Genomic DNA, 20495 nt, shown 5'->3' with positions numbered 1-20495 from the left:
TGCTGGTTGGGTCAGCGGCGGGGCTGGACCCTGGCCTTCGCGCGTCGCCGTCCTGCCCCGGGACGCTGGCTGCTGACACCTGCTCTCAGCGCGCTGCTCGCCGTGGGTTTGGGACTTCGCTTTCTTTCTCTCAGGTGCAAACGAGGGCCAGCACTAGCTCTCCCGGGAGCAGGCCGCGGCCACCTAGGATTCTGGGCATCACCCGAGACACTTACACTGTAAATTAGGGACAGGAGAGGCGGGAACGGTGTCGGGCCTGAAAGGAAGGAGAGTGCCTCAAAGGCTTGGCCGGAAAGCCTGGGGCCGATGAATGGTCCGTGGGGACAGCTGGGTCCCAGCGAGGTCTCAGGAAGGGAGAAGGGGCGTTGAGAGGTTGCAACTTGGCTGACACCGTGGGCAGGAAACCCCCTTTGGATTCCAAGGTCATTTTTCTCCCCCTCCCCTTGGGGAGGAAATTTCCAACAGCGTTGGTGCCATTGCGACCCACGGGGGGACACACCACCTTCCCTGCCTCCATCTAGCCGCGGGCAGATGCAGGGGGAGGCGGTTCAAAGGATGGTTAAATAGCCAGGCTGGTCCTTCAGGGCACTCACGGATGCCCAGTCTACTGTGGACACCCAGAAGTCGCCCAACCTTCAGCCCGGGGCTGGGGAGACCCGAGCTCTTCCCTCCAGGGAGCAGAAGAATGAGAAAAGGCCGTCACACAACCCAGCCTCGCATCCCAACATCCTGGTCTTCGAGGGACCGGTGGAGGGGAGCCAGGGAGGTGCTGACAACAGCGGGTTGCCGGCAAAGGTGGGGAGATGGTTGGGCTCTGGCTTTGGGGCTCCGAGACAGTGCCCAGGGCCCCTGCTCTGCCCCCGCGCCGGCTGAGTCACCAGCGCTGTGACCGACCGCCCGGCGGGCATGATCAGTGCGGAGCAACGTGGAAGGCTTGGGCACTGGGGCCCCTAGCTCGGGAGGCAGGCTGCAGATGACCTCTGACCTCGACTAGGCCCACACAGGCTGGGGTGCGGCCACGATGTGCAGCCTCTGTGCTTCCTCAAAAAAAAAAAAAATGGTGCCCTTTGCACGTACCCTCGGCCTACCCTCTCGGCTGTGCCCCAGCACGATTAATTTACTGGGGTTCACTGGCACCTCTTCCTCTCCTCAAGGTGTAGAAGAGCCCGCAGCTTCCAATAAGTGTCCTGATTGCGCTGCTAACTGGTGATTCAGGGCCCAGGGCTGGTGTGAGAAGACAAGCCAGGAACAATCATTTGTGTGTGTGTGTGTGGGGGGGGGTGACCAAGCCTGGCGTTTCCGGGGCTTTTAAATCCTTGTGCTTGGGGATTTCAAGCCCTGGGGCCCAGGGACTGGTCCCCAATTCTCTCATCCTTCCTTCAATGAAATGACTGGTTTGATAAGAGGGTTCAGGATTTTCACCAAAAGAGTGGATCTTTACTCTTGTTCCCTGCAAGGGCTGGATGGAGCTGCTGCAGAGAGCAGGTGAGGTCCCAGCTGCCCACCCGCAGTCCCCGCCCTGCGACACTGTGCACCAGGCGGTGGGTTTGTGATGCACAAACTGCGGCCAGGACCTGGGCTAGCAGTGCCCCAGGCTTCTTAAACGGAGGGCTTGGACATCATTGTGGGTGGGCAGAGTTCTCGAAGGAAATTCACACCCATTTTTTTCAGAAGCAAAAAAAAAAAAAAAAAAAGTAAATTCTATTAGTTCCAACCAACCAGGACTTTTCCCATGCCAGAGATGCTGCCCTGAGGGTATTTTCGAGTAAAGACCTCAGCCTACCACCCTCCTGTAGGAATGAGAAGTTGGGTCTCCTTTCTCTGCTGATTTGTGCGGGAAGGAGCTTATTCCCTTTGGGGACGGAGGCCTTTGGGTTAGAAAGGATTGCAAATAAATAAAACCCTCTGGAAAACGGTGAGTCGACCCCCCACCCCCACCCCCACCCCGCCACCATTCAGGCTTGGACCTGGAGGAGAAGGTGGAAACACCCAAGCTAGCTTCAGCCCAGGCTGGGGGTGGAGGAAGAGAGAAGGAGATCTTTGAATGCCGAGAACTGGAAAGGCTTTGAGATAGCAGAGCCCCACTTGGGTTTGGCCTGTGGTTCAACAAGTTAAACAACCGCTTGTTCTGTGGGCTGGAGTGTGTCAAGACAAGCAGACTTCCTCATTGACAGAGGGCTTGCTGTGTTTGTCCAGCCCGAGACCTTTTCAATGACTGTTTGTCTTTCTAGGCCAAACCGAGGGCTGAGGCCGGGTGGATCGCCTCCGTTTGGCTGCTCCGCTGCCTGTCCTGGCCTGACAGATGCAGAGGTCCTGAGGGGCGGGCGAGGGTGAGAGGGAGGGGCGGGGGGCTCAGGCTTTAAGATGCCCAAAGGCTTGGTGGTTCTATCTGCAAAGAGAAAGAACAAAAATATCTTTTTTTTTGAGGGAGGGGGGGAGGCCTATTTCTGAGTTTCTTAAATAAGAAATGAAAACAGCCAAGACCAGATGATAGACAGGATACCTGTCTCTCCAGCCCTCCAATCTGGGGAATTTTATATGAACTTTGAAAAAGCAGTCAGTGAGGGCTTCCAAAGGGATCGGAGGGTAGGAGCCCCCTGAGGGGGTGCCACGCCGTCAGGGCAGAGCAGGACCCAGGAAGCTGCAGCGAAACTCCTCTCCAGTTTCAACAGTTACAACTCAATTTTTCAGCCGCTAACCTCCAAGTCCTGCCCCTTAGGTCTCACTAACTCAATTAATAAACCTTAAAAAAAAAAATGGAGGATCTTCATACAATACATTCAAATCCTAAAAGTTAGAGATGTTTCAACACTGGCTAAGAGAAAGAGTGCTGAATTCTACCTGCAAGGGAGATCAACGAGTGAGTGTCAGATTTAAAAAAAATTATTGGGAAATTATGATTTTAATATTTATTATCATCAAGGATACATTGTTTTACAATAAACACAGGGAGTTCCCAGTAGAGTTGTTGGTTTGTTTTTTTTTTTTCACTGACAAATTTGGAAATGGTCAAAGAAAGATTGGAAAACTCTTGAGACCAATACTGGCACTCACACACATGCAGGCCACAAAATCTTGTCATGCAAACAAGTATAAAATTATTTAATTAGTGACATCTCTCCTCCCCCCCCCCTTAACAGGCTCAAAGTCAGAAAATGAGATACAAGACTTCCTTGGTGGTGAGGAAACGATTGCGACTTTACCGGAATGTTCTGAAAGAGTCAAGTGAGTTAAAAAACATTCTTTCGAATATTGGTTGGCTAACTCCCCCCCCCCTTTTTTTTTTTGTAGGAAGTTTTGTTCGGTCTCTTGCTTATGTTGGTTGTGAGTTTGGGTGTGTTTGTTGGGTTCAAGTGAAAATTAGAGCAACACCTTGGTGTCTGATACATTTGCACACAAATCAGCCACTCCAAGTCTCACCAGCAGCTGCCTAATCTCCCTCAATGCCTACTCATCTGGACATTCTAGAATTAATATTTGACGACTTTCTCATTGAAACAACCACCCCTGACCTTCTGCAGTTCCACTGTCACATTATTCTATGACATATTCATCTTGAATTCATTTCCAGACGATTTGAGTGGAATGAGGTTTGACATGTATTGGCTTCCATGAAAGCAGCAGACTTTGATCTTGGTGATGGCGTTTACATGATAGGCATCATCTTCACCAGGGACACCAGCCTTCTGCAATGTGGTGGTGAGGACGTTCCCACAATGTGGCGTCTGAACAGGGAGTGACTGACAGCCACCGGGTCAGGAATACCTTCATTGTGCAGAATTTAATTGAATATTCCATTTAGAATAAGCATATGATTTAGGGTTGGGTGTTTCCCCTTCCAGGCATCTCGTTTTTCTCATTTCAACTGCACCACCAGTTGACCGTGGCCTCCAAGGTGCCTCTTTGTTGGTAGGAGAAAGCAACCTTCTTAAACAAAAGTTAAATGACAAGTCAGGAAATGGCTCTCTTCTGTGATTTGGGGATGATTTGATGGCATCATTCTCAAGAGAGAGAGGTGGTTATTCTGTAAACTCGGTTGTTTTAGTTCTTTCTATGCTGTTCTGGGAGATCCTTTAGCCGTGTTTCTTCATTTTTTTTTTTGTCAAAAGATGTTGTGTGGGACCATTGTTTGAAAATTCAGTCCTATCCAAGTACATTTTCTTTCATACTCAGTTCCATCAATGATGAGTAAAGCCCAAACTTGCACGACGAAGGGGAGGAATGTCTCCAAACTCCTGAGAGATCTCATCTCCTTTCTGTAATTTGGGCCTGGACCTATGGCAGCCTCCTGGTGCTTAAGTCATTTAATTCCCCCCTCCCCCCCCATAAGAATAGAGACAACTTCTCCCTGCAGGCATCCTGCTGTCTGCCAATCGCCTATGGAGAGATTTGGGCCTAGTTTGGGGTGGCAACCTGGTCAGAAACAAGGAAGGAAAGATGGAATAAGTGACTGCAGACCTACTTGCCGAACATGTAAGCAATGAAGCTTCTGCTCGGCCATGCTCTGCGCAGTGTGGCCCTCGGCCTGTGAGACATGGCTTTGGGGCACAGCCTACCACAGGGCATCATCATTGAGCATGGGGGCACAGCCTACCACAGGGCATCATCATTTAGCATGGGGGCACAGACTACAACAGAGCATCATCATTTAGCATGGTGTAAAAAAAAGCAAAATTGAAAAATAGCCCAGTTATGGACGTGCAAGTTACCTCATTTCTTTCCTTTCCCAGAGAGGGAGGTCAGACATTCTCGCTGTTGTGCCAGGGACGTAAGGAGCTCTGGCAGATGGTAGTATCATCAAACGTCATATTTCTATACAGCAGAACCAGAAGATTGGTTCAGTTTATGCTGTCGCACTGGCCCGGCTGGGACAAACCAGGGCATTCAGGCCATGACTCTGGGCACCAGAAGGCTGTTGGGGGGTAGATTATGAAACATGCTCTAAACAACCGCCCCCCACCCCAGCTTCTTCCAACTCTGCTGAAATTTTTTTAGCTAAAATGTCCTCTAGACTGCAGGATATGTCATTCTCCTCCCCCCCCCCCTGCAAATCAAACAGGAAAGTGGACTCAACAATGCTCTAGACCCCAGAATGCTTAGGGAAAAAGAATGGCCCAGCCGAAACATTTGGTGTTGGGAGCAAGTGTGGCAAGATGACTTTCTGAAAAGAAATTGCCAATGGCCACTGAGGGGGACACTGCTCTTCACCCTGCCCAGTCAATGGTCAATGAAACCTGAACTTCTTGCTGCCTGGCATTCCTGGAAGACTCAAAGGAGTGTCTCTGAAAACTAAGACATGCTTCCCTGACCCTGCCCCTCACCCCGCCCCCCGCCTTTGTGGTTAGCTGATACTGCTTTGGTGCTAATTCAGAGATATGCCTGGAAGGCTCTTATGGAGTCACCCCAAATTTCCTGTTTATAAATACCAGTGAGTGGAACGGACTTCTCCCTCCCGACCTCTTTCCTTTGGGAAAGGGCCCTGCAGGAGAAGGCCTGGGCCACGCTGCTGTGCTTTGCCAACTACAGTGTGAATCACGTGGCACCAAGGCGATCCTAGTGACCTGCAATGCAGGTCGGTGGACCCCGGACTGCCCAAGAAGCATCCACCCAGGTTAGGTCCAGGTGTTTTCAGTGCTTTAAGAGAAGGTGCATCTGGGAGCGAGCTCCATGGGGCCAGGGAACTGCTGGTGAATTGGGCTGAGTCAGATGTATCTGCCTTTTTGCAGTTGGTGCAGAAAGCCGTACACATGTTCAAAGCTTTTCCAGGGAAAGTTAGTAAGAGCGAGTGTGTAGTGTGCTGAGGAAGAGTTTCTGTGTATAAAAACCTCGACTTCTTATCCTTGGAGTCCACGGAGTCAATGCTTAGAGTTCAAGGAGTCTCCACACTTGAATGGGGGTGGGTGGGTGGGGTATGTGCATCTTTATTTTCAGCACCTTCTAATGGAAAGTTATCATTTTCTTCTATTTCGAGTGTGGACAACAAATGCAGTACAATATTATTATCCACTAGCTTCACCAGGGCTCCAAAAGGGTCCCCAGCTTAAGACAACTGAAACCCCCTTGTTCTGCACAGTTATTCAAAGCCATTGGTGCCAGGGAGTCACAGTGTACAGATGAGGAGATCCAGTTTTGTACAAAGCAGGATGTTAGTGCACGTCCACGGGGACGGAGAGTTTGACAGACATCCTGAACGGTGGCGGGTTGTCGATTGCCTAGGTACAGGTGGGAAAGAAAATATTTTAATTTCAGAAGTGCCCTGGACTTAGGTCTGAATGCTACCAGAAGAAATGACTGAGCTGTGTGTGGAGGGATGCTTAGGAGAATCAACTGAGCAAGGGGTCCCAGGGAGAAACACACACGTTTTTTGGGGGGGGGGGTTGGGGGGGAGGGTTAGTCTTTGTTTTGTTCAGAGCCCCCTGCATGGGTCTAGCCCAGACTGGCCGAGAACACTGCATCATTCAACAGACACCGGCACGGCACGGTGGGGAGACTTGAAACCACTCACGGAGACATAGAAACCCCTCACTGGAGGTAGAGCTCCTGCCTGACCAGGCTTGGAGGAAGGGACCACAGGACAGGAGACCAGAGAAGAGGCGTCTGTAGGCAGAGGAGTCAACCCCAGAGAGGGAGAGTGTGGGAGAGGGGACAGCGGGAAAGGGAAGGGGACAGGTCCTCAAACTCGGTTCTGAACACTGCAGAGGAAGTAAGTCCCTGGTTTCTAGAGCAGGCAGGGCTGGGCTGTCAGATGCTCTCCTTCAGCCTTTCTTCTTCTTCTTCTTCTTCTTCTTCTTCTTCTTCTTCTTCTTCTTCTTCTTCTTCTTCATTAACGCGAACGCAACACCTATTGGCAGCGTTGCTTGAGCTCTGCCGGCGGGAGGAGTAGAAAGACCTGCGCTTGTCAAAGCCAGGGGAAATGGTTTGGGAAGTTAATCCACCACTGAAATGTGCCCGGAGTGGGAACAATGCACGAGACTCAGAGAGTCTCAAAGAACCTGCCAACCATGATAAAGAAGTTAATTATTTTTAAATTTTTACAAAGAAATGCTTATTTACGGACCAGAAAGTGCCTAAGAATAGCCCTTGCTGCTGGGGACGGGTGGGGTTGCTCAGGAAAGCCTGAATCGGAGCTCCTTGAGACCTGTCCGAACTTCTCACCTCTGCTAGGAGCACGGGGTCTTCTACTCAATCCTTAAAACTTCTCTGAAAACTTTTTCCCCCTGCTTTGCGGTGCTTTCTATGGCCTCCAGGGAGGCCCAGGTACTTAGGTTGGCATTTTCTGCTAGAGGCCAAGGCAGGGGTCGAGGCCACAGCCCTTTTTAACAGCCGGGCGATGTTGCCAGCCCGGGCCCTGGCCGGTCGGCGCGAACAAAGGACACCTTCCCTCCCACCCCCTTCGCTTGCGTTTGCTCCGCCCGGCTGGCCCAGAGCTGAAGGGGTGTTTCCTTGTGTGTGTTGTTATTTGTTTGTTCGTTTGTTTCCACCTGGCGCCCCCACCCCATACAGTGGCACCTGAGGCAGGGAGGACGCCTGGCCGTGGACTCACAGTCCCTCTCACTGCCTAGGCCAGGTGGCCTCATTCTTCAGGGCCCTGAAGACAAGCGAGGAGGGAGGCAGACACCCCAGGCCATGGGCAACAAGTGGAGGAGGTTGAGAGTGGAAGTGACCCCTAAGTCCCCTTTCCCAAAGGCCTTTTCTACCGTACAGCCCAAGACTGGACAGAGAGAGAGAGAGACCGGGGGAGTGGGGGGTGTTCCTTCTTGCCACGCTCCCCTTCGTGGCTTCAGCCAGTCCGCCTCCTGTAGGTCGCTGTGACCTGTGGCTGGGAGGATTCTTAGCTTCTTCCAGGAGGGCTGTGAGGGTTCGAAGCCAGCCTCTCCAGTCAGGCCATCACCTTCTCCGGCCCACTCCTGGCTCTGGGCCGGGATGGGTTCCTGGGTTCACGCGTCTGTGAGAGCGCCAGGCACCGGGGGGGAAGGGCCGCCAAGGCTAAGTGGAAAGAAGGGATGGGGGGGAGAAGAAGAAAGGATACAAGTTGGAAGCCTAGTCTGGTCTGGGCTTTGAGAGAAAAGTGTGTGTGCGCGCGCGTGCGCGCACGTGTGTGTGTGTGTGTGTGTGTGTAAGAGAAAGAGAGAGAAAGAATTTCGAAGAAAATAAAATTAAGCTCAAGGGCTGTTATCCTAGGCGTTCTTTCCTCACTGCACGCCGTCCGCACCTCCTCCCGACTCCGGGACCCTCTGCGGAAGCCGCTCTGGTGCGCGGGGCGCTGCCCGGAGCCCCGGAGCCCCGGAGAGGCTGGGGGCGCGAGGTGTGCCCGAGCACGTGTGCAGCGCAGCCCCCTCTCCCCGAAGCGGTGGAGAATGGAGGCGTACTGGAGCCCCGAGCCCTGCCCGGAGCAGATGCGCTCAGCGTTCGGAAGAGGAGGGGGAGGAGGCTCCGGAGCAGAGAAAAGAATCCGTGCCCGGGTCAGAGCGCATGAGCAGTAGAAGCAGGAGATGCTGGGGCGCAGCGGCGGGGCGGGGGGAGAGGGGAGGAGGAGCAGGAGTGTGTGTGCGCGTGTGTGTGTGTGTGTGTGTGTGTGCGCGCGCGCGCGCGCGCGGGTGTCCCCGCGGCGGGACCTGTCATCGCTGACGTCGGGCCGGGCGGCGGGCCAATGGGCAACCCAGACAATTGTTCGTCTCCGCCGGCCCCCGCCGTGGCCCCGAGTCCCTATTCACGTCCTCACGCGCCCCGCTGCTGCCTCTGCAGCGGACGGGTTTCAAGTAGGCTTTAAAGACCGAGTGAGGGAGGGGGGAGTCAGAATCCCAAACTTGAGGGAGAGGAAAAAAAAAAACAAAACTTTGCAGAACTTTTTTGGTGGTTGTTCTTGCCCCTCCGCCCTGTCAGGTGACAGCGGCCCGAGCGGCCCGGCCGGGAGCTCCGGGCAGTCTCAGCGCCAGGCAGCCGGCCGCCCCCTCCCAGAGGCGCTGGGCGCTAACATGACAGACTGAAATAAGACACCCGGCCAGGGCGCCCCGCCGCCACCTACAACCCCCCTGCCTCCGCCCCCGCACGCCCCCGCGGGGCGCCGGGACCCCGAACGCCCCAGGGAGCCGGCCACCGACGCGCCCTTGGGGGCAGGTCGGACCTCCCTGGAGCGGAGCCCGGGGCCTCCCCACAGCGACCCCGACTCCGAGCCGCGCGCCTCCCGGCCCGTCCCCTCGCCGCGCCGCCGCCATTGCTCTCGGGCTCATGGAGCCGCAGGGAGCTCTACCCCGCCGTCGCCCAGCCCGACGCGGCGGAGGCGCGCGGCCCCGCGCGGTCTGCGGGCTGGGTCGCGCCGGCGGGCTGGCTCCACGGCTCCGTACGGGAGGCAGAGGCTGGGGTGCGGCGGGGCCGGGCCTGCCCCCCGGGCAGCTCAAGGCGCCGGTTCTCACGCTCGCTATTTGTCTCAACAACAGGTAGTAGCTCCGGACACCATGGCCCCCAGCTCGCTGCAGCCTCCAGCCCCTCGCTGTTCCCTGGCCTTCACGAACAGCCTCCCCAGACTTCCGCCAGCGGCACTCTGAACGGACTCCTGCGCCTGGGGCTCCCCGGAGAAATGTACGCGAGGCCTGACCCCTTCGCGCCGGGACCCGTGGCCCGCAGCGACGCCCTGGCGGCTGCCGCTGCCCTGCACGGCTACGGGGGCATGAACCTGACCGTGAACCTCGCCGCGCCCCACGGTCCCGGCGCCTTCTTCCGCTACATGCGCCAGCCCATCAAACAGGAGCTCATCTGCAAGTGGCTGGCGGCGGACGGCCCCGCGCCTCCGCGCCTCTGCTCCAAAACGTTCAGCACCATGCACGAGCTGGTCACGCACGTCACCGTGGAGCACGTCGGCGGCCCGGAGCAGGCCAACCACATCTGCTTCTGGGAGGAGTGTCCGCGCCAGGGCAAGCCCTTTAAAGCCAAATACAAACTTGTAAATCACATCCGCGTGCACACGGGCGAGAAGCCCTTCCCCTGTCCTTTCCCGGGGTGTGGGAAGGTCTTTGCTAGATCAGAAAATCTCAAAATACACAAAAGAACTCACACAGGTCAGTATTGGGCACTATCTCCTGCGGATCCCCTGGGAAAGCAGGCGGCCTCCTCCGGGCCCTCGGGCTGGGTTTCCCAAAGCTCCACCTAGGGAGAGGGGGGATATTTGGTGCGTTTCTTGAGCCAAGTCCATAAAATATTAATTACGCCCTTTTATTAGAATCACAGAAGTTCCCAAGGCTGAGTGCGGGGAGGAGAGCACAGGATTTCTGCTCCAGGGGGGCGAGGGTGAACGTGCTTGGGTCTCCGTGTGTGCAAATGCGTGCTCCCTGCCAATGAATTTGATTTTAAGGTATTTAAAGTAGCACTGTTTCCCCAAAGTCTTCAAGACAGAGAGGAACAATTTAATTTCCCCTCGGTTTCTTTGGCGACCACTCTCCTTCAGCCTAACAACCTAACCGTCGCCTGAACTGAGGGGTCACCAGGCCCTGGACGCCTTCTTGAGGATTTGGGTCTCCGGGATAACTTTGGCTCTGTTTTGGAGCCTGGATGACTCGACACTTGGGGACGTCTGACAAACCCTCCCCTCTGCTTTTAAGCAGAGATCCAAGGAGACTCATCCGCCTTAAATGTCATTTACCGAGAGCTGTTAAGTGAAATGGGGACATGTGTCAACCACATCTGTTCGTTCTAGTTAACAGAAAGAAAAGGAGCCAGGACAAGAGCTTGCAAAGAAGTTGCCTTCTTCTGGCCAGAAGCATCTCTCGTTAATGCAATTGCAGTCGCAAGGAAAAAAGTTTTCGCACTTCCCAGAACAGCCTGTGAAGTTCCATTAATTAGTTTAGCAGCCTCCCCCGAAGTTTAAAAAGTCAACATTCCCCCTTCCCTGTTGTTGTTGTTTTTTTCTCCAGAGGAGAGGGGGAGGAGAGGGGACCGGGGGCGAGACCAGGGGGTGAGATACAGTCTCACTTGGTGCCCCCACTTCTCCTGCTCCCTGGCGCTCTGCTTGTAGCCGCCTCTATTATTGGCGGAAAACATTGGCAATGATGAAGAGTCAAAGGACTGCCCCAGGCTGGCATTGCCCGGGAAAGAAGCTGGCTCAGTCCTGTCTTCTCCCACAAACCCTGCGATCTGGGGAAAGGTTCGTGGCCAGGATTCGGGCACACGCGGAGGCCAGACCCAAGTCTACTTTTAGCCTCCCGCTTGATTTCCGGAGCATGTCTAGAGAGGTATGGTTTTCTGCAGCTGTTTCCCGGGTGCCACACAACCCCTCCGCGCCCCCCCCACCCCGAGTTTCACGGGGGTGGGTGGGTAATGGGAGTGGAGACGGAAAGAGTTGAGGTCCTGATCACCGCCTGCAGGCGGCCGCTCCGAGAGCTGGCGGCCTGCACCGCGAAGGTAGACAGACACACGGTCCTGAGCCAGAGAAGGAACTCATTCTTAATGGCAGGGGAGTTTTAAACAAACAAAGTTTTACTGCTCTTTGCCGGCCTACTGTTTGAAGTCTGTGAAGCAGAAAATGGTTAAATTCTCAGTGCAATCGACCTACAGCAGAGAAAAGCAAGTTCAGTGCGCCCTGGCTGGCTCAGGTTGGCTTCTCTTCAGGACAGAATTCTAAGTGCGTCCTTTCCACCGGCCGCCCTGATTCATTATCGCCGGAGTTAAAATAATAATAATAAAATAAAATAAATCAGCAGAGCCCGGCCTGGCCGGCTCCGGCGGTTTCTCTCCACCCCCCCCTAAATACTGAAAAGACGGGGGGAAAACCCAACAAAATGTTTCTCAAATGGCAATAGACCTCACTACAAATTATTTATGAGGACAGTTCTCTATTCAACAGGAAAATAATTGCCTTTTCAAATATTAATGGCGTTTCATTCCCTCGAATTGCGGAAGCCGCGCGTAGGAGCTGACGATTTCTCGGGACTTGAAATTCGTCCGGATCGGAATCCCGGGCCTGGCTTCGGCAGCGGCGGCCTTAAAGCCACGCCGAGAGGTTTCCTTCGCGGCGGTCACAGCCCGGTCCCCGGAACAATGGTGGCGCCGCGAGGGAGGCGCTCTGGCCTGTCCCCGCCGCCTGGCGTCCCTCCCGGGCCCCCTGCGCTGCGGACCCACCCACCCCTCCTCCCAGGCCGTGGGGACAGAGAGGCGAGGCGAGGGGTCCGAGCCAGAGAAGAGAGCGCGCCCGGGCGGAGACACTCGGACACCCTGGCCCAGCCACAAGTGCGAGAAAATGGCGCTAGCGCCTTGCCCCGCCGTGGCAGAACTTTGCCGGGCGGGCCGGGCTCGGGCTCGGGCTCGGAGCTGGGGATGGGGCCTTTCTCGGTAGTCGAGCTTCTGCAAGGAGACTCCGGGCCTTTCATGACTCAGCCCCAGGACCCGGCTGCTCGGGGCGGGCTGCAGGCCCCTGGACCCACCCTGCGTCTCCACATCCACCCACCAAAGGCGCAGAGCCCAGACCCGGTGGGAGGGAGCGAGCGGGAGGCGCGGTGCTGGGGGTGGGGGTGGTGGGGGGCGGTGGGAGACGCCGGGACCCTGGCGCCTCCGGCAGCGGGGGCGAGGCGAGGGGGGCGCGGCCTCCCTTGGCCTCCCGGGGGCCTCGGAACGAGCCGGCTGCCTCAAGCCCCTTCGGTGCCCTGCACTTTTCCGCCTCTGCTCCTCGTCTGGGACGAAATCGTTGTTTCTGTTTGACGTGACTGTCCAACGAGGCGCTCAGCAGACGGGATAAGTGGGGGAGGGGGGATATTTGGGAGGCGGCGGCGGCAATCCATCTTCACTTCCATTCCTCCTCTGTTTTCTCAGAAAGTCTTCTTTCCTTTTGCAGGCCTTGGGTTGCATGGCTTTTGTGATTTTTAGAAAGAAAAGTTTTAGTTTGGCAGATACCAACAGGAATTCGAAGGAAGAAAACGAGGGGCAAATAGGAACACTAATTTATTCTGCTTATTTATTTACTTTATATATTGCGGGGGGGGAGGGGCGGGACGCGACTGCCGGGCCGGGCCCGGGTCCCGGGCTCACCAGCCGCTGCGGCGCGGAGGCGAGGCTTGTGCGCAAACCTCTGGCTCAGCCTCCGCCTCCGGCAGGGTTCGAAAACAGGGCCTTTGTTCGTCGCAGTCTGCCCCGAAGCGCCCGACTTTCCTGGAAGTCGCGCGGGAAAAGCGACCACAAAGGCGGCAGCCCTCCAGCGGCGCACCTCTTTCTGCGCAGCCAGAAGCTCGAACGCGGTTCCTTCGACCCCGGGCGCCCTGCGGCACCCGAGGATTAGGAGCGCCCGCACGCTTGCCTCCCTCCTCCCCGCGTCATCTGCGGCGGCGGCAGGAGCCTGCGCCTGCCCTGCCGGCTCTCGGGGTTCTTTCCTCCCCACCAGCCAGCCGGCCGTGAGCTCCCGCCTTGGAGCCCGGTCCTCCGCCAGAATGTCCACCCCAGTGCGTCCTCGCGCCTTCCCGTGGCTCAACAGGGCATCGCGCCGGGGAGCCGAGTCCCCGGCGGGTCTACGCGAGCTGCCCGCTGCGGACGGGCTGGGCCTGGCCGCCGCAGCTGCTCCCGTACCGAGGCCGCCATGCTCAGGGGCGCGACTGCGCTATAGGCCGCGGATCCCGTCTGGCCCGGTCAGACCCTGCAGCGCTTGCTCTGCGACTCGGGCCTGCGACGCCCAACTCCTCGGCGCGGTGATCTGGGGCAGCCATCCGGGGCTGGGGGCGCTGGCAGCCCCGCGGCGGCGTCTCCCCGAGGCCGCCGGAGCAGCGAAATAAAAGAGTGTTGGCGGCGCGCGCGTAGGTAGCGGGATCCGGACGGTTTAGGCAAGATTTGAGGAAGGCTGCTAAATGTTTGCCCTCAGGGGGTCGAAGGGAAAGGGGAGGGGGCTCCATTTCCTGGAAAAATCGCCTCCTAAGTGAACCGTGGCTCAGAAAACCTTTCCGTTCGTTACAGCGCGAATCCGCGTGACGCACAGGCCTTGTGCAAACCGCCGGCACATCTTTAAATTATCCCATCACCTTGGCGTTTACACAAAACCTACTTTAGGAAACAATTCGAGCCGGGATGGGGTTGTGTGCCGGGTGGACCCCGGGGCGGGGAACAGAGACGTTTGACTGGAACAGGGACTTTAAACTGAGCGGAGGAGTCCTCCCCCGGCAACTCGACTCTCCAGGCGGAGGAGCTGACGGCTCGGAGGGGAAAGAATGTGGAGGAAAACAGTCGGAGTAGATCAGGATTTTCCAGAGTGGAAACTCGACTAAGATGGAGTCTCCGTCGCCCCTCCTCCTACCCGCCCCCAAACCCGGGCCGGAGAGGGGGCGGGGGTGGCGGGCCGCGGGCCGTCGCCCCGGGGGCGCGCGCCGAGCCGAGAAGGGGGGGGCCTTGGAACACAAAGGCTTCTAGAAACCTTTCCTGCTTCTTCTCCCAATAACTGAAGAGAAACGGGGGGAGGTTGGTGAGGCCGAGGCGGGCCGCGGCTCCCACGCACTAACGTTTCTGCGTTGCCTCCGCCAGGGGAGAAGCCCTTCAGGTGCGAGTTCGAGGGCTGCGAGCGGCGCTTCGCCAACAGCAGCGACCGCAAGAAGCACTCGCACGTGCACACGAGCGACAAGCCCTACACGTGCAAAGTGCGCGGCTGCGACAAGTGCTACACGCACCCCAGCTCGCTGCGTAAGCACATGAAGGTGCACGGGCGCTCGCCGCCGCCCGGCTCCGGCTACGACTCGGCCACGCCGTCTGTTCTCGTGTCGCCTTCGTCGGACTTCGGCCGCGAGCTCCCGGGGGCCTCCTCCGCGGCGGCGGCGGCGGCGGCGGCGCGTGGCCCGCAGCTGAGCGAATGGTACGTGTGTCAAGGCGCTGACCGGGGCACGACGGCCCTCGCCGCGCCCCCCAGTCCCGCGCCGGCACCTGGCCCTGCCGCCGCCGCCGCCGCCTCGGGCGTTAGGGCCGCTGCCGTGGTTGCTGTCCTGAGTACACTGACTGCTAGTCTAGGCCCGGTCCTTGAGGCTTGAAGAGAAGGCGAGGAAGGAAGAGAGGAAGAAAGGAAGGAAGGAAAGAAGGAGGGGAGAGAGGAGGGGACCAAGGAAGGAAGGAGATCATCACCAATATTTGTTAGAGCTCATTGAACATGCTGATAAAATATCCATTCTTCTGACACGTAAATATGGTCCTCTTATTTATTCTACAATCACACCGAGTTACTCCCCCCCACACACACACCCACACACCCACGCACACACACACCCACGCGCACACACACCCACGCACGCACACACCCACGCACACACAAGGACACCATCAGGACCGGGCAGCAAGAAGCCAGTGTCCGGAGAAAGGAGGTAGAGAAAGAGACAGGCAGAAAGAGAAAAGGTGTATATTAGGAGAGTGTGTGTGCAATCTTGGCATCTTCGAGGAACAACATCAAGACCACAAAGTCTTCTTAACGGGAAGTGTTTTCCTGGAGGCCGAGCCCCTCGGGCTGTCACGCCCGGCTCCTTTCCCGGGTCCCCGCTGGAGCCTCGCCTCGAGTTGGGATCACTTATATTTCCCTTCCGGTTTCTTTCCTCATTTACTGCCTTAGAATTCCTCACCACCAAGCTGCCCTTTGAAGCAAAAATACACGAGTTCCAGGTCGCAAAATTTCCAAGCAGTTGTCTAAAGGAGATAAGAGTGTTTGAGCACCACCCCTGGGGACCACACGCCCCCCCCACACACACACACCCCATGGGCTGGCCCAGGCACACAGATACATCTGTCTGCTTGCCTGCCTGCTTCGTGTTTATACATTATATAGCTGGGGTAGGGGGTGAGTCCAAACCACAGGAAATACAGACAAAGGAGGGCTCGAGGGGCCTGAGGATTCCATGCTCCGAGGAGGCCTCCCCAGACCAACCCCCTCTCCCCACCCCCCCACCCCTGTCCAGTCTCTGCCTGTGGAATCTTGGGGCTGCTTGGCGCTGATGACGTCACTGAGCTCGGTTTCTACTGCCCACAGATCTGACCTAGTAGGCGACAGTATCTGGATGAATCGCGTCAATTCTGTGAGAGTCTGTCAAAAATCACAGGGTGTTGTTGTTCTTCTTATTTCTTTTTTAAAGGGAGAAGATGGGGACAAGAGTTCAACTGCAATAGTAAATGTTTTAAAGGCAAACACCCACCGGGTCTAGATTGAATGTGTATGTTATGGGCTAGTTCCGAAGTCCCCAGAAAGAGAACCAGATGTGGGGGGTGGGGGGTGGCGGACAAGACAGAGGAAAACCTTGGCAATTCTTTGCAAGGGAGAAAAATTGGGGCCTATTTTCTAGTCTGCCACCACTAGGGAGGATGGGTCTTCCCAGAAATCCTTGTTGAGATTTGGAGAGAAAAAGAAAAAAAAAAAAAGAAGGGAGGAAAAAAATCTGGAGCAGACCCCTCCCAGCCCCCCCCCCCCGAGTTTGGAGGTGAGTGAGGTATGCTACTCTCACCTAGGGGGAGCCCCTCCAGAGCGCAACTTTTAAAGGTGAGCCCAGCAGACAAGTCCTGGCCCTCACTCTGCTGGGTTTTCTGCTGTCTCTTTCTCAGACACATTAGACAATTATCACTCCTGCGCAGAAGGCCCACAGTTTCGTCAGATAAATAATGTCTTAACTGGAGTGGGACTGTTTTCATTATGCCAAATAAAACACACACACACACACACACACACACACACACACCCTGTCCCTGTGGAGGGAGGGAGGACTACAACCCCCTCCTTCCCCCATTACCATCGGGTCCAGGGGCTGCCTGGTCAATGGCCGGGTGGGCCAGCAAACCTCGCTCCCTTTTGAGAAACACCTGCCCCACGGCCAACGTGCAAAGGGCGTCTGGGAAATGTGCGTCTTTGGACGATGTTTAAAAATTCTCCCATCCCCAAACGAGACTGGTTTCTTTCTCTTCTATTGCTAGACTCTGTTTTGCTTTCCGGCCCCTCTACAAAATAATAAATAAAATAAAAATGTTTGATCGGCCACTAATCGCCTTAAATTTTTCATTTGCTTGTTACAGATGTCCACCGCGTTGCTCGCAAGGTAATCTCGCCCCGCGCAGCTGAGAGTCCGCATCTCGCGCCTGCGACATCAAAGGGCCCGCGCACAAAGCAATGTTTCTTCGCCACGGTGCATCTTCACGGTGAGTTAGGATTTCTATGGCAATGGGCAAGTCGCACTGCAATCCTGAAAGGCCGAGCCTGGAGCCCGTCCAGGCTTTTCATTAAGGACATAATATTTACGTCTAACAGGCCTTTTTTCTTGTGTATACAAGTATATATTTTTGTTTGACGCGGACTAAATCATTTTCATTTAATTTCCGGTAAACAAAACCCACGCGAATGGGCACTTGTTCCCGATCATAATAAAAATGGATAATAATGTGAGGGAAGAAAAAGGCCGCTTGAATCGCCGCGCAGACCCCTTTGTTTCTGCTTTCTGCGGTGATCAGAGGGCGCATTTGGGTTTGATGGCGAGTTTCTAAAGGCGAGGAAATGGTTTGTAAGAGGGGAAAGAAAAGGAGAAAGGTCTAATCAAGCTCGGGTTGTTCAAAGAGTTGGGTTTTGGGGTTGAAAGTGTGAGTTTGACGGTGCGTCAGCATGCTGCGTTAGTCTCGCCATGGAAATGCGCGCCGGGAGCGGCCGCTTCAAAGGCGGCACACTTCACGGCAGACACTCTATTAAGATACATTTGCGCTGACCTTTGCTTTCACGCCATTAAATACTGTCACTACGTTCTCCAGTATATACTTCCCCCTTAGGACGTGCCTCGCCGACGTTTAGGGGTTCAGCCCGCATTCCCATGTAGTGGGGCGCTTTGGCACCAGGGCCGCGGCCAGGAAAGGGAGGAGCTGGACTCTGGACATCGTGGCCGCGCCACAAACAGGCTCCAAGGTCAGGAGTAAAATCACGTTAGGGCAGCCTCAGAAGCTGAACAAATGAGCATCCCCAACTCGGTTGTATGCAAAGCACCTCTCTGCATCTTGAGTCAGGTGAAGGCCTGAACTGGAATGGGACTTGCAAGGCAAGGGAGCCGCCCTGGATGTGTTTGGGAAGGTCAGACTGTGGCTTTGGGACGTGTCCACTTTGGCCCCCAGAACAGCCCACTCTACCCCTCTCTCCCAGAAGTCTTTTGCAAGCCCCCCCACCACACACCCCAACTTGCTTCTCCCTGGAGTGGTGTGTGTGGTACCCCCCAAGCCTGGGCCGGCCCTGGGCACGAGCTCCTCCGGAGTGCAAGGCCAAGGGGGTAGGGAAGATGGCAGGGAAGTTAGAAGTCCATGTTCCCTTAATTGTCATGTTGTTTATTTTATCCAAGTACCCCAGTGAATAGGGGAAAAATAAACATGGTGGAAAAAAAAATCAAACAGTGGAGTCTTCTTTAGTGCCAGTCCTTGTGGTTGAATAAAAAGGATGGTCCGCTCTCTATTGAGCTGAGAAATCTTTGAAGTGGGAGTTATTATCTGAGACATTCCTGCTTGTCGTCCTAACAACGCTGATGAAACGTAAAAGGTCCTTTGTCAGCGATTTGTTCTCCTCTCTGTCAAACTCCCTCTGCCCTGTTAGTTTCAAACCGTTTCTAAAGAGATAAAAATCAAACTTCTTTTTTTAAAAAAGAAAAAGAAAAGACATGCACACTAACTGATAACTTGAGGAGTAAGTCCTGCTTAGGGGCAAACAAAAGTAATGCAGACGCATCAGGTCCCAGGCCTGTGGAGGTGTACAGATGTTGTGGGGCCCTCGTCCCGGGTTCTGACACATGCGTGTAGGCTTCCCTATGCTCCGGCCTGCGCTCAGTCAGGTCACCTGAGCCTCCTTCTGGGGCCCCCTCGAACTCCCCATATTCTTGCCTGGGGTCCTTGGAACCCAAGGCAGCAGCCAAGTTATTGTTAATATTTCCCCGCTCCTTCAAAGACCATTCCTGCTAAAAATAGACCCCTTGTGTGTTCCTCCTCACCAGCGGCAACCAGCAAGCCTTTTCTGCCGGTAACAGAAAGGAAAATGGCTTGAGAGAGAGAGAGAGAGATTTTTATCATTTCCTGTTTTCTTCAGAATCTTGGCAACTAGAATTCAGAAGATGCAGTGTATAAAATAGTGACCCCAAAGCGCATGCAAATGCCCCCACTCCCCACCACAGACGCAGTTTGCTCAGCTTATATTATGCCCAGGAAAAAACAAACAAACACCTTTCACCCCCATCCAGCTTGTCTCAAGTCTCCTAATGTGGTTTTAAAGGTGGTTTAAATAAACGAGGATGTTCCCGTCTCTCCACTTCATGTGTGCTGACTAAATGATTTGTAAAGAAGTTTCCCCAAGCTGTAACCCATGCTGTTATTATAGTTGCGACAAAATGTTGTCTCTTATATTGATTTCCAGTTGCTTCCTTGAGGTCCCCATATGTTTATTTATATTGCTAATTTATGGGAAAATGTAGTGATTACAATGAATGTGAATTATACAAACAGGCAAATGTTTTGTAATCATAATTCACGCACACACACACACACACACACGCACACACGCACACAAACCTAACTGAAACCTTAGATTGTGAGTTATAAAAACAGGCAAATATTTTGTAATCATAATTCACACACACACACACAGACACACACACACACACACACACCCCTAACTGAAATCTTAGACTAGTTACTGCTCTACCCACGCTGTTTGTGATTTATCATCTGTCCCCTTAGCATCCTAAATTATGAACTAACTTGAAAGGAAGAAAGTTGTTACATAGTATTTGACTGAAAGTGATCGTTAAATGGAAACACAGTGGAAAGTGATGGCTTCATCTTGCTGTACATATGTAAAAATGAATGAAACACCTGTGTTGTTTTTCCCTCCAAAGGTCTTTGTGGACCTGGAGCTCCATGTGGCTATTTTCTCTGGAAATAAAGGCTGTGATGTTTTCCTTCCTCTGCGGAACCTGAGTGTCTTGTTCTTGCTTCCTGGTCCCGGGAAGGTTCTGGGTGCCCCCCACCCCCAGCCTCCAGGCTTCTTTGCTTCCTTCCCCCGCACAGCTTCCCAGGGACGTCCCTGAGGCCCAGCCAGTTGTCCAGGATAGAAAAACATAGGGAGCAACCCCAGTGGCCAGCGTGAGGAAGACCTCCCTCACCCCCCATGTCACCGGGGGGCCATTGGCAGTTATCAACAGCTGTCCACCGAGGGAGGGGAGAAGGTAAAATGCTCTCGACGCCCCCTCCCGGGACAGGCTGCCTTCCCGTGGCTCCGCACTGTGCGCCCTCTCCCCAGCCGCCTCTGCCTTGCAGGGAAAAGCCTTGGCGGGAACCACAAGGAAAAGCGGACGCCAGGCAGGCTGGCTGCAGTCTCTGCCCGGGCCGGTGGGCCGGTGGGCACGGTGGGCTGCAGGCTCCCACCGGGGTCCCTCCCCGCGCTCCGGGAGCGGAGGACGCTCAGAGAGCTGCGAAGGGCCAAGCCATTCAGACTGTGTGGCTGCAGTCCGCGCCCCTCTTCCCTGGCCCCCCGATGGGGACCCTCGGTGGGGTTT

General features: G+C 55.2%; 1 protein-coding gene across 2 annotated transcripts; it reads left to right on the top strand.

Moving 5' to 3' along the window:
* The first annotated feature begins 3146 nt into the window (after nucleotides 1–3146).
* ZIC4 (Zic family member 4) lies at nucleotides 3147–19485 on the top strand. 2 transcript variants are annotated; one of them, XR_010726900.1, is made up of 5 exons: nucleotides 3147–3225; nucleotides 9438–10055; nucleotides 14488–14812; nucleotides 16999–17121; nucleotides 17740–19485. XR_010726900.1 is itself a non-coding variant. In XM_066241642.1 (4 exons), coding segments are annotated over exons 1-4 (1014 nt in total). In that variant the 5' UTR covers nucleotides 3147–3155; the 3' UTR covers nucleotides 17000–19485. The 2 variants fall into 2 exon arrangements, 1 of the variants encoding a protein (XP_066097739.1); XM_066241642.1 differs by having other exon boundaries at nucleotides 16999–19485.
* Nucleotides 19486–20495: the final 1010 nt, after the last annotated feature.

This window comes from Saccopteryx bilineata, chromosome 8, assembly GCF_036850765.1.
Source record: "Saccopteryx bilineata isolate mSacBil1 chromosome 8, mSacBil1_pri_phased_curated, whole genome shotgun sequence".
Taxonomy (NCBI): Eukaryota; Metazoa; Chordata; class Mammalia; order Chiroptera; family Emballonuridae; genus Saccopteryx; species Saccopteryx bilineata.
Note: the sequence above shows the minus strand (reverse complement) of the source record. Positions and strands in the feature narration are given on the sequence as shown.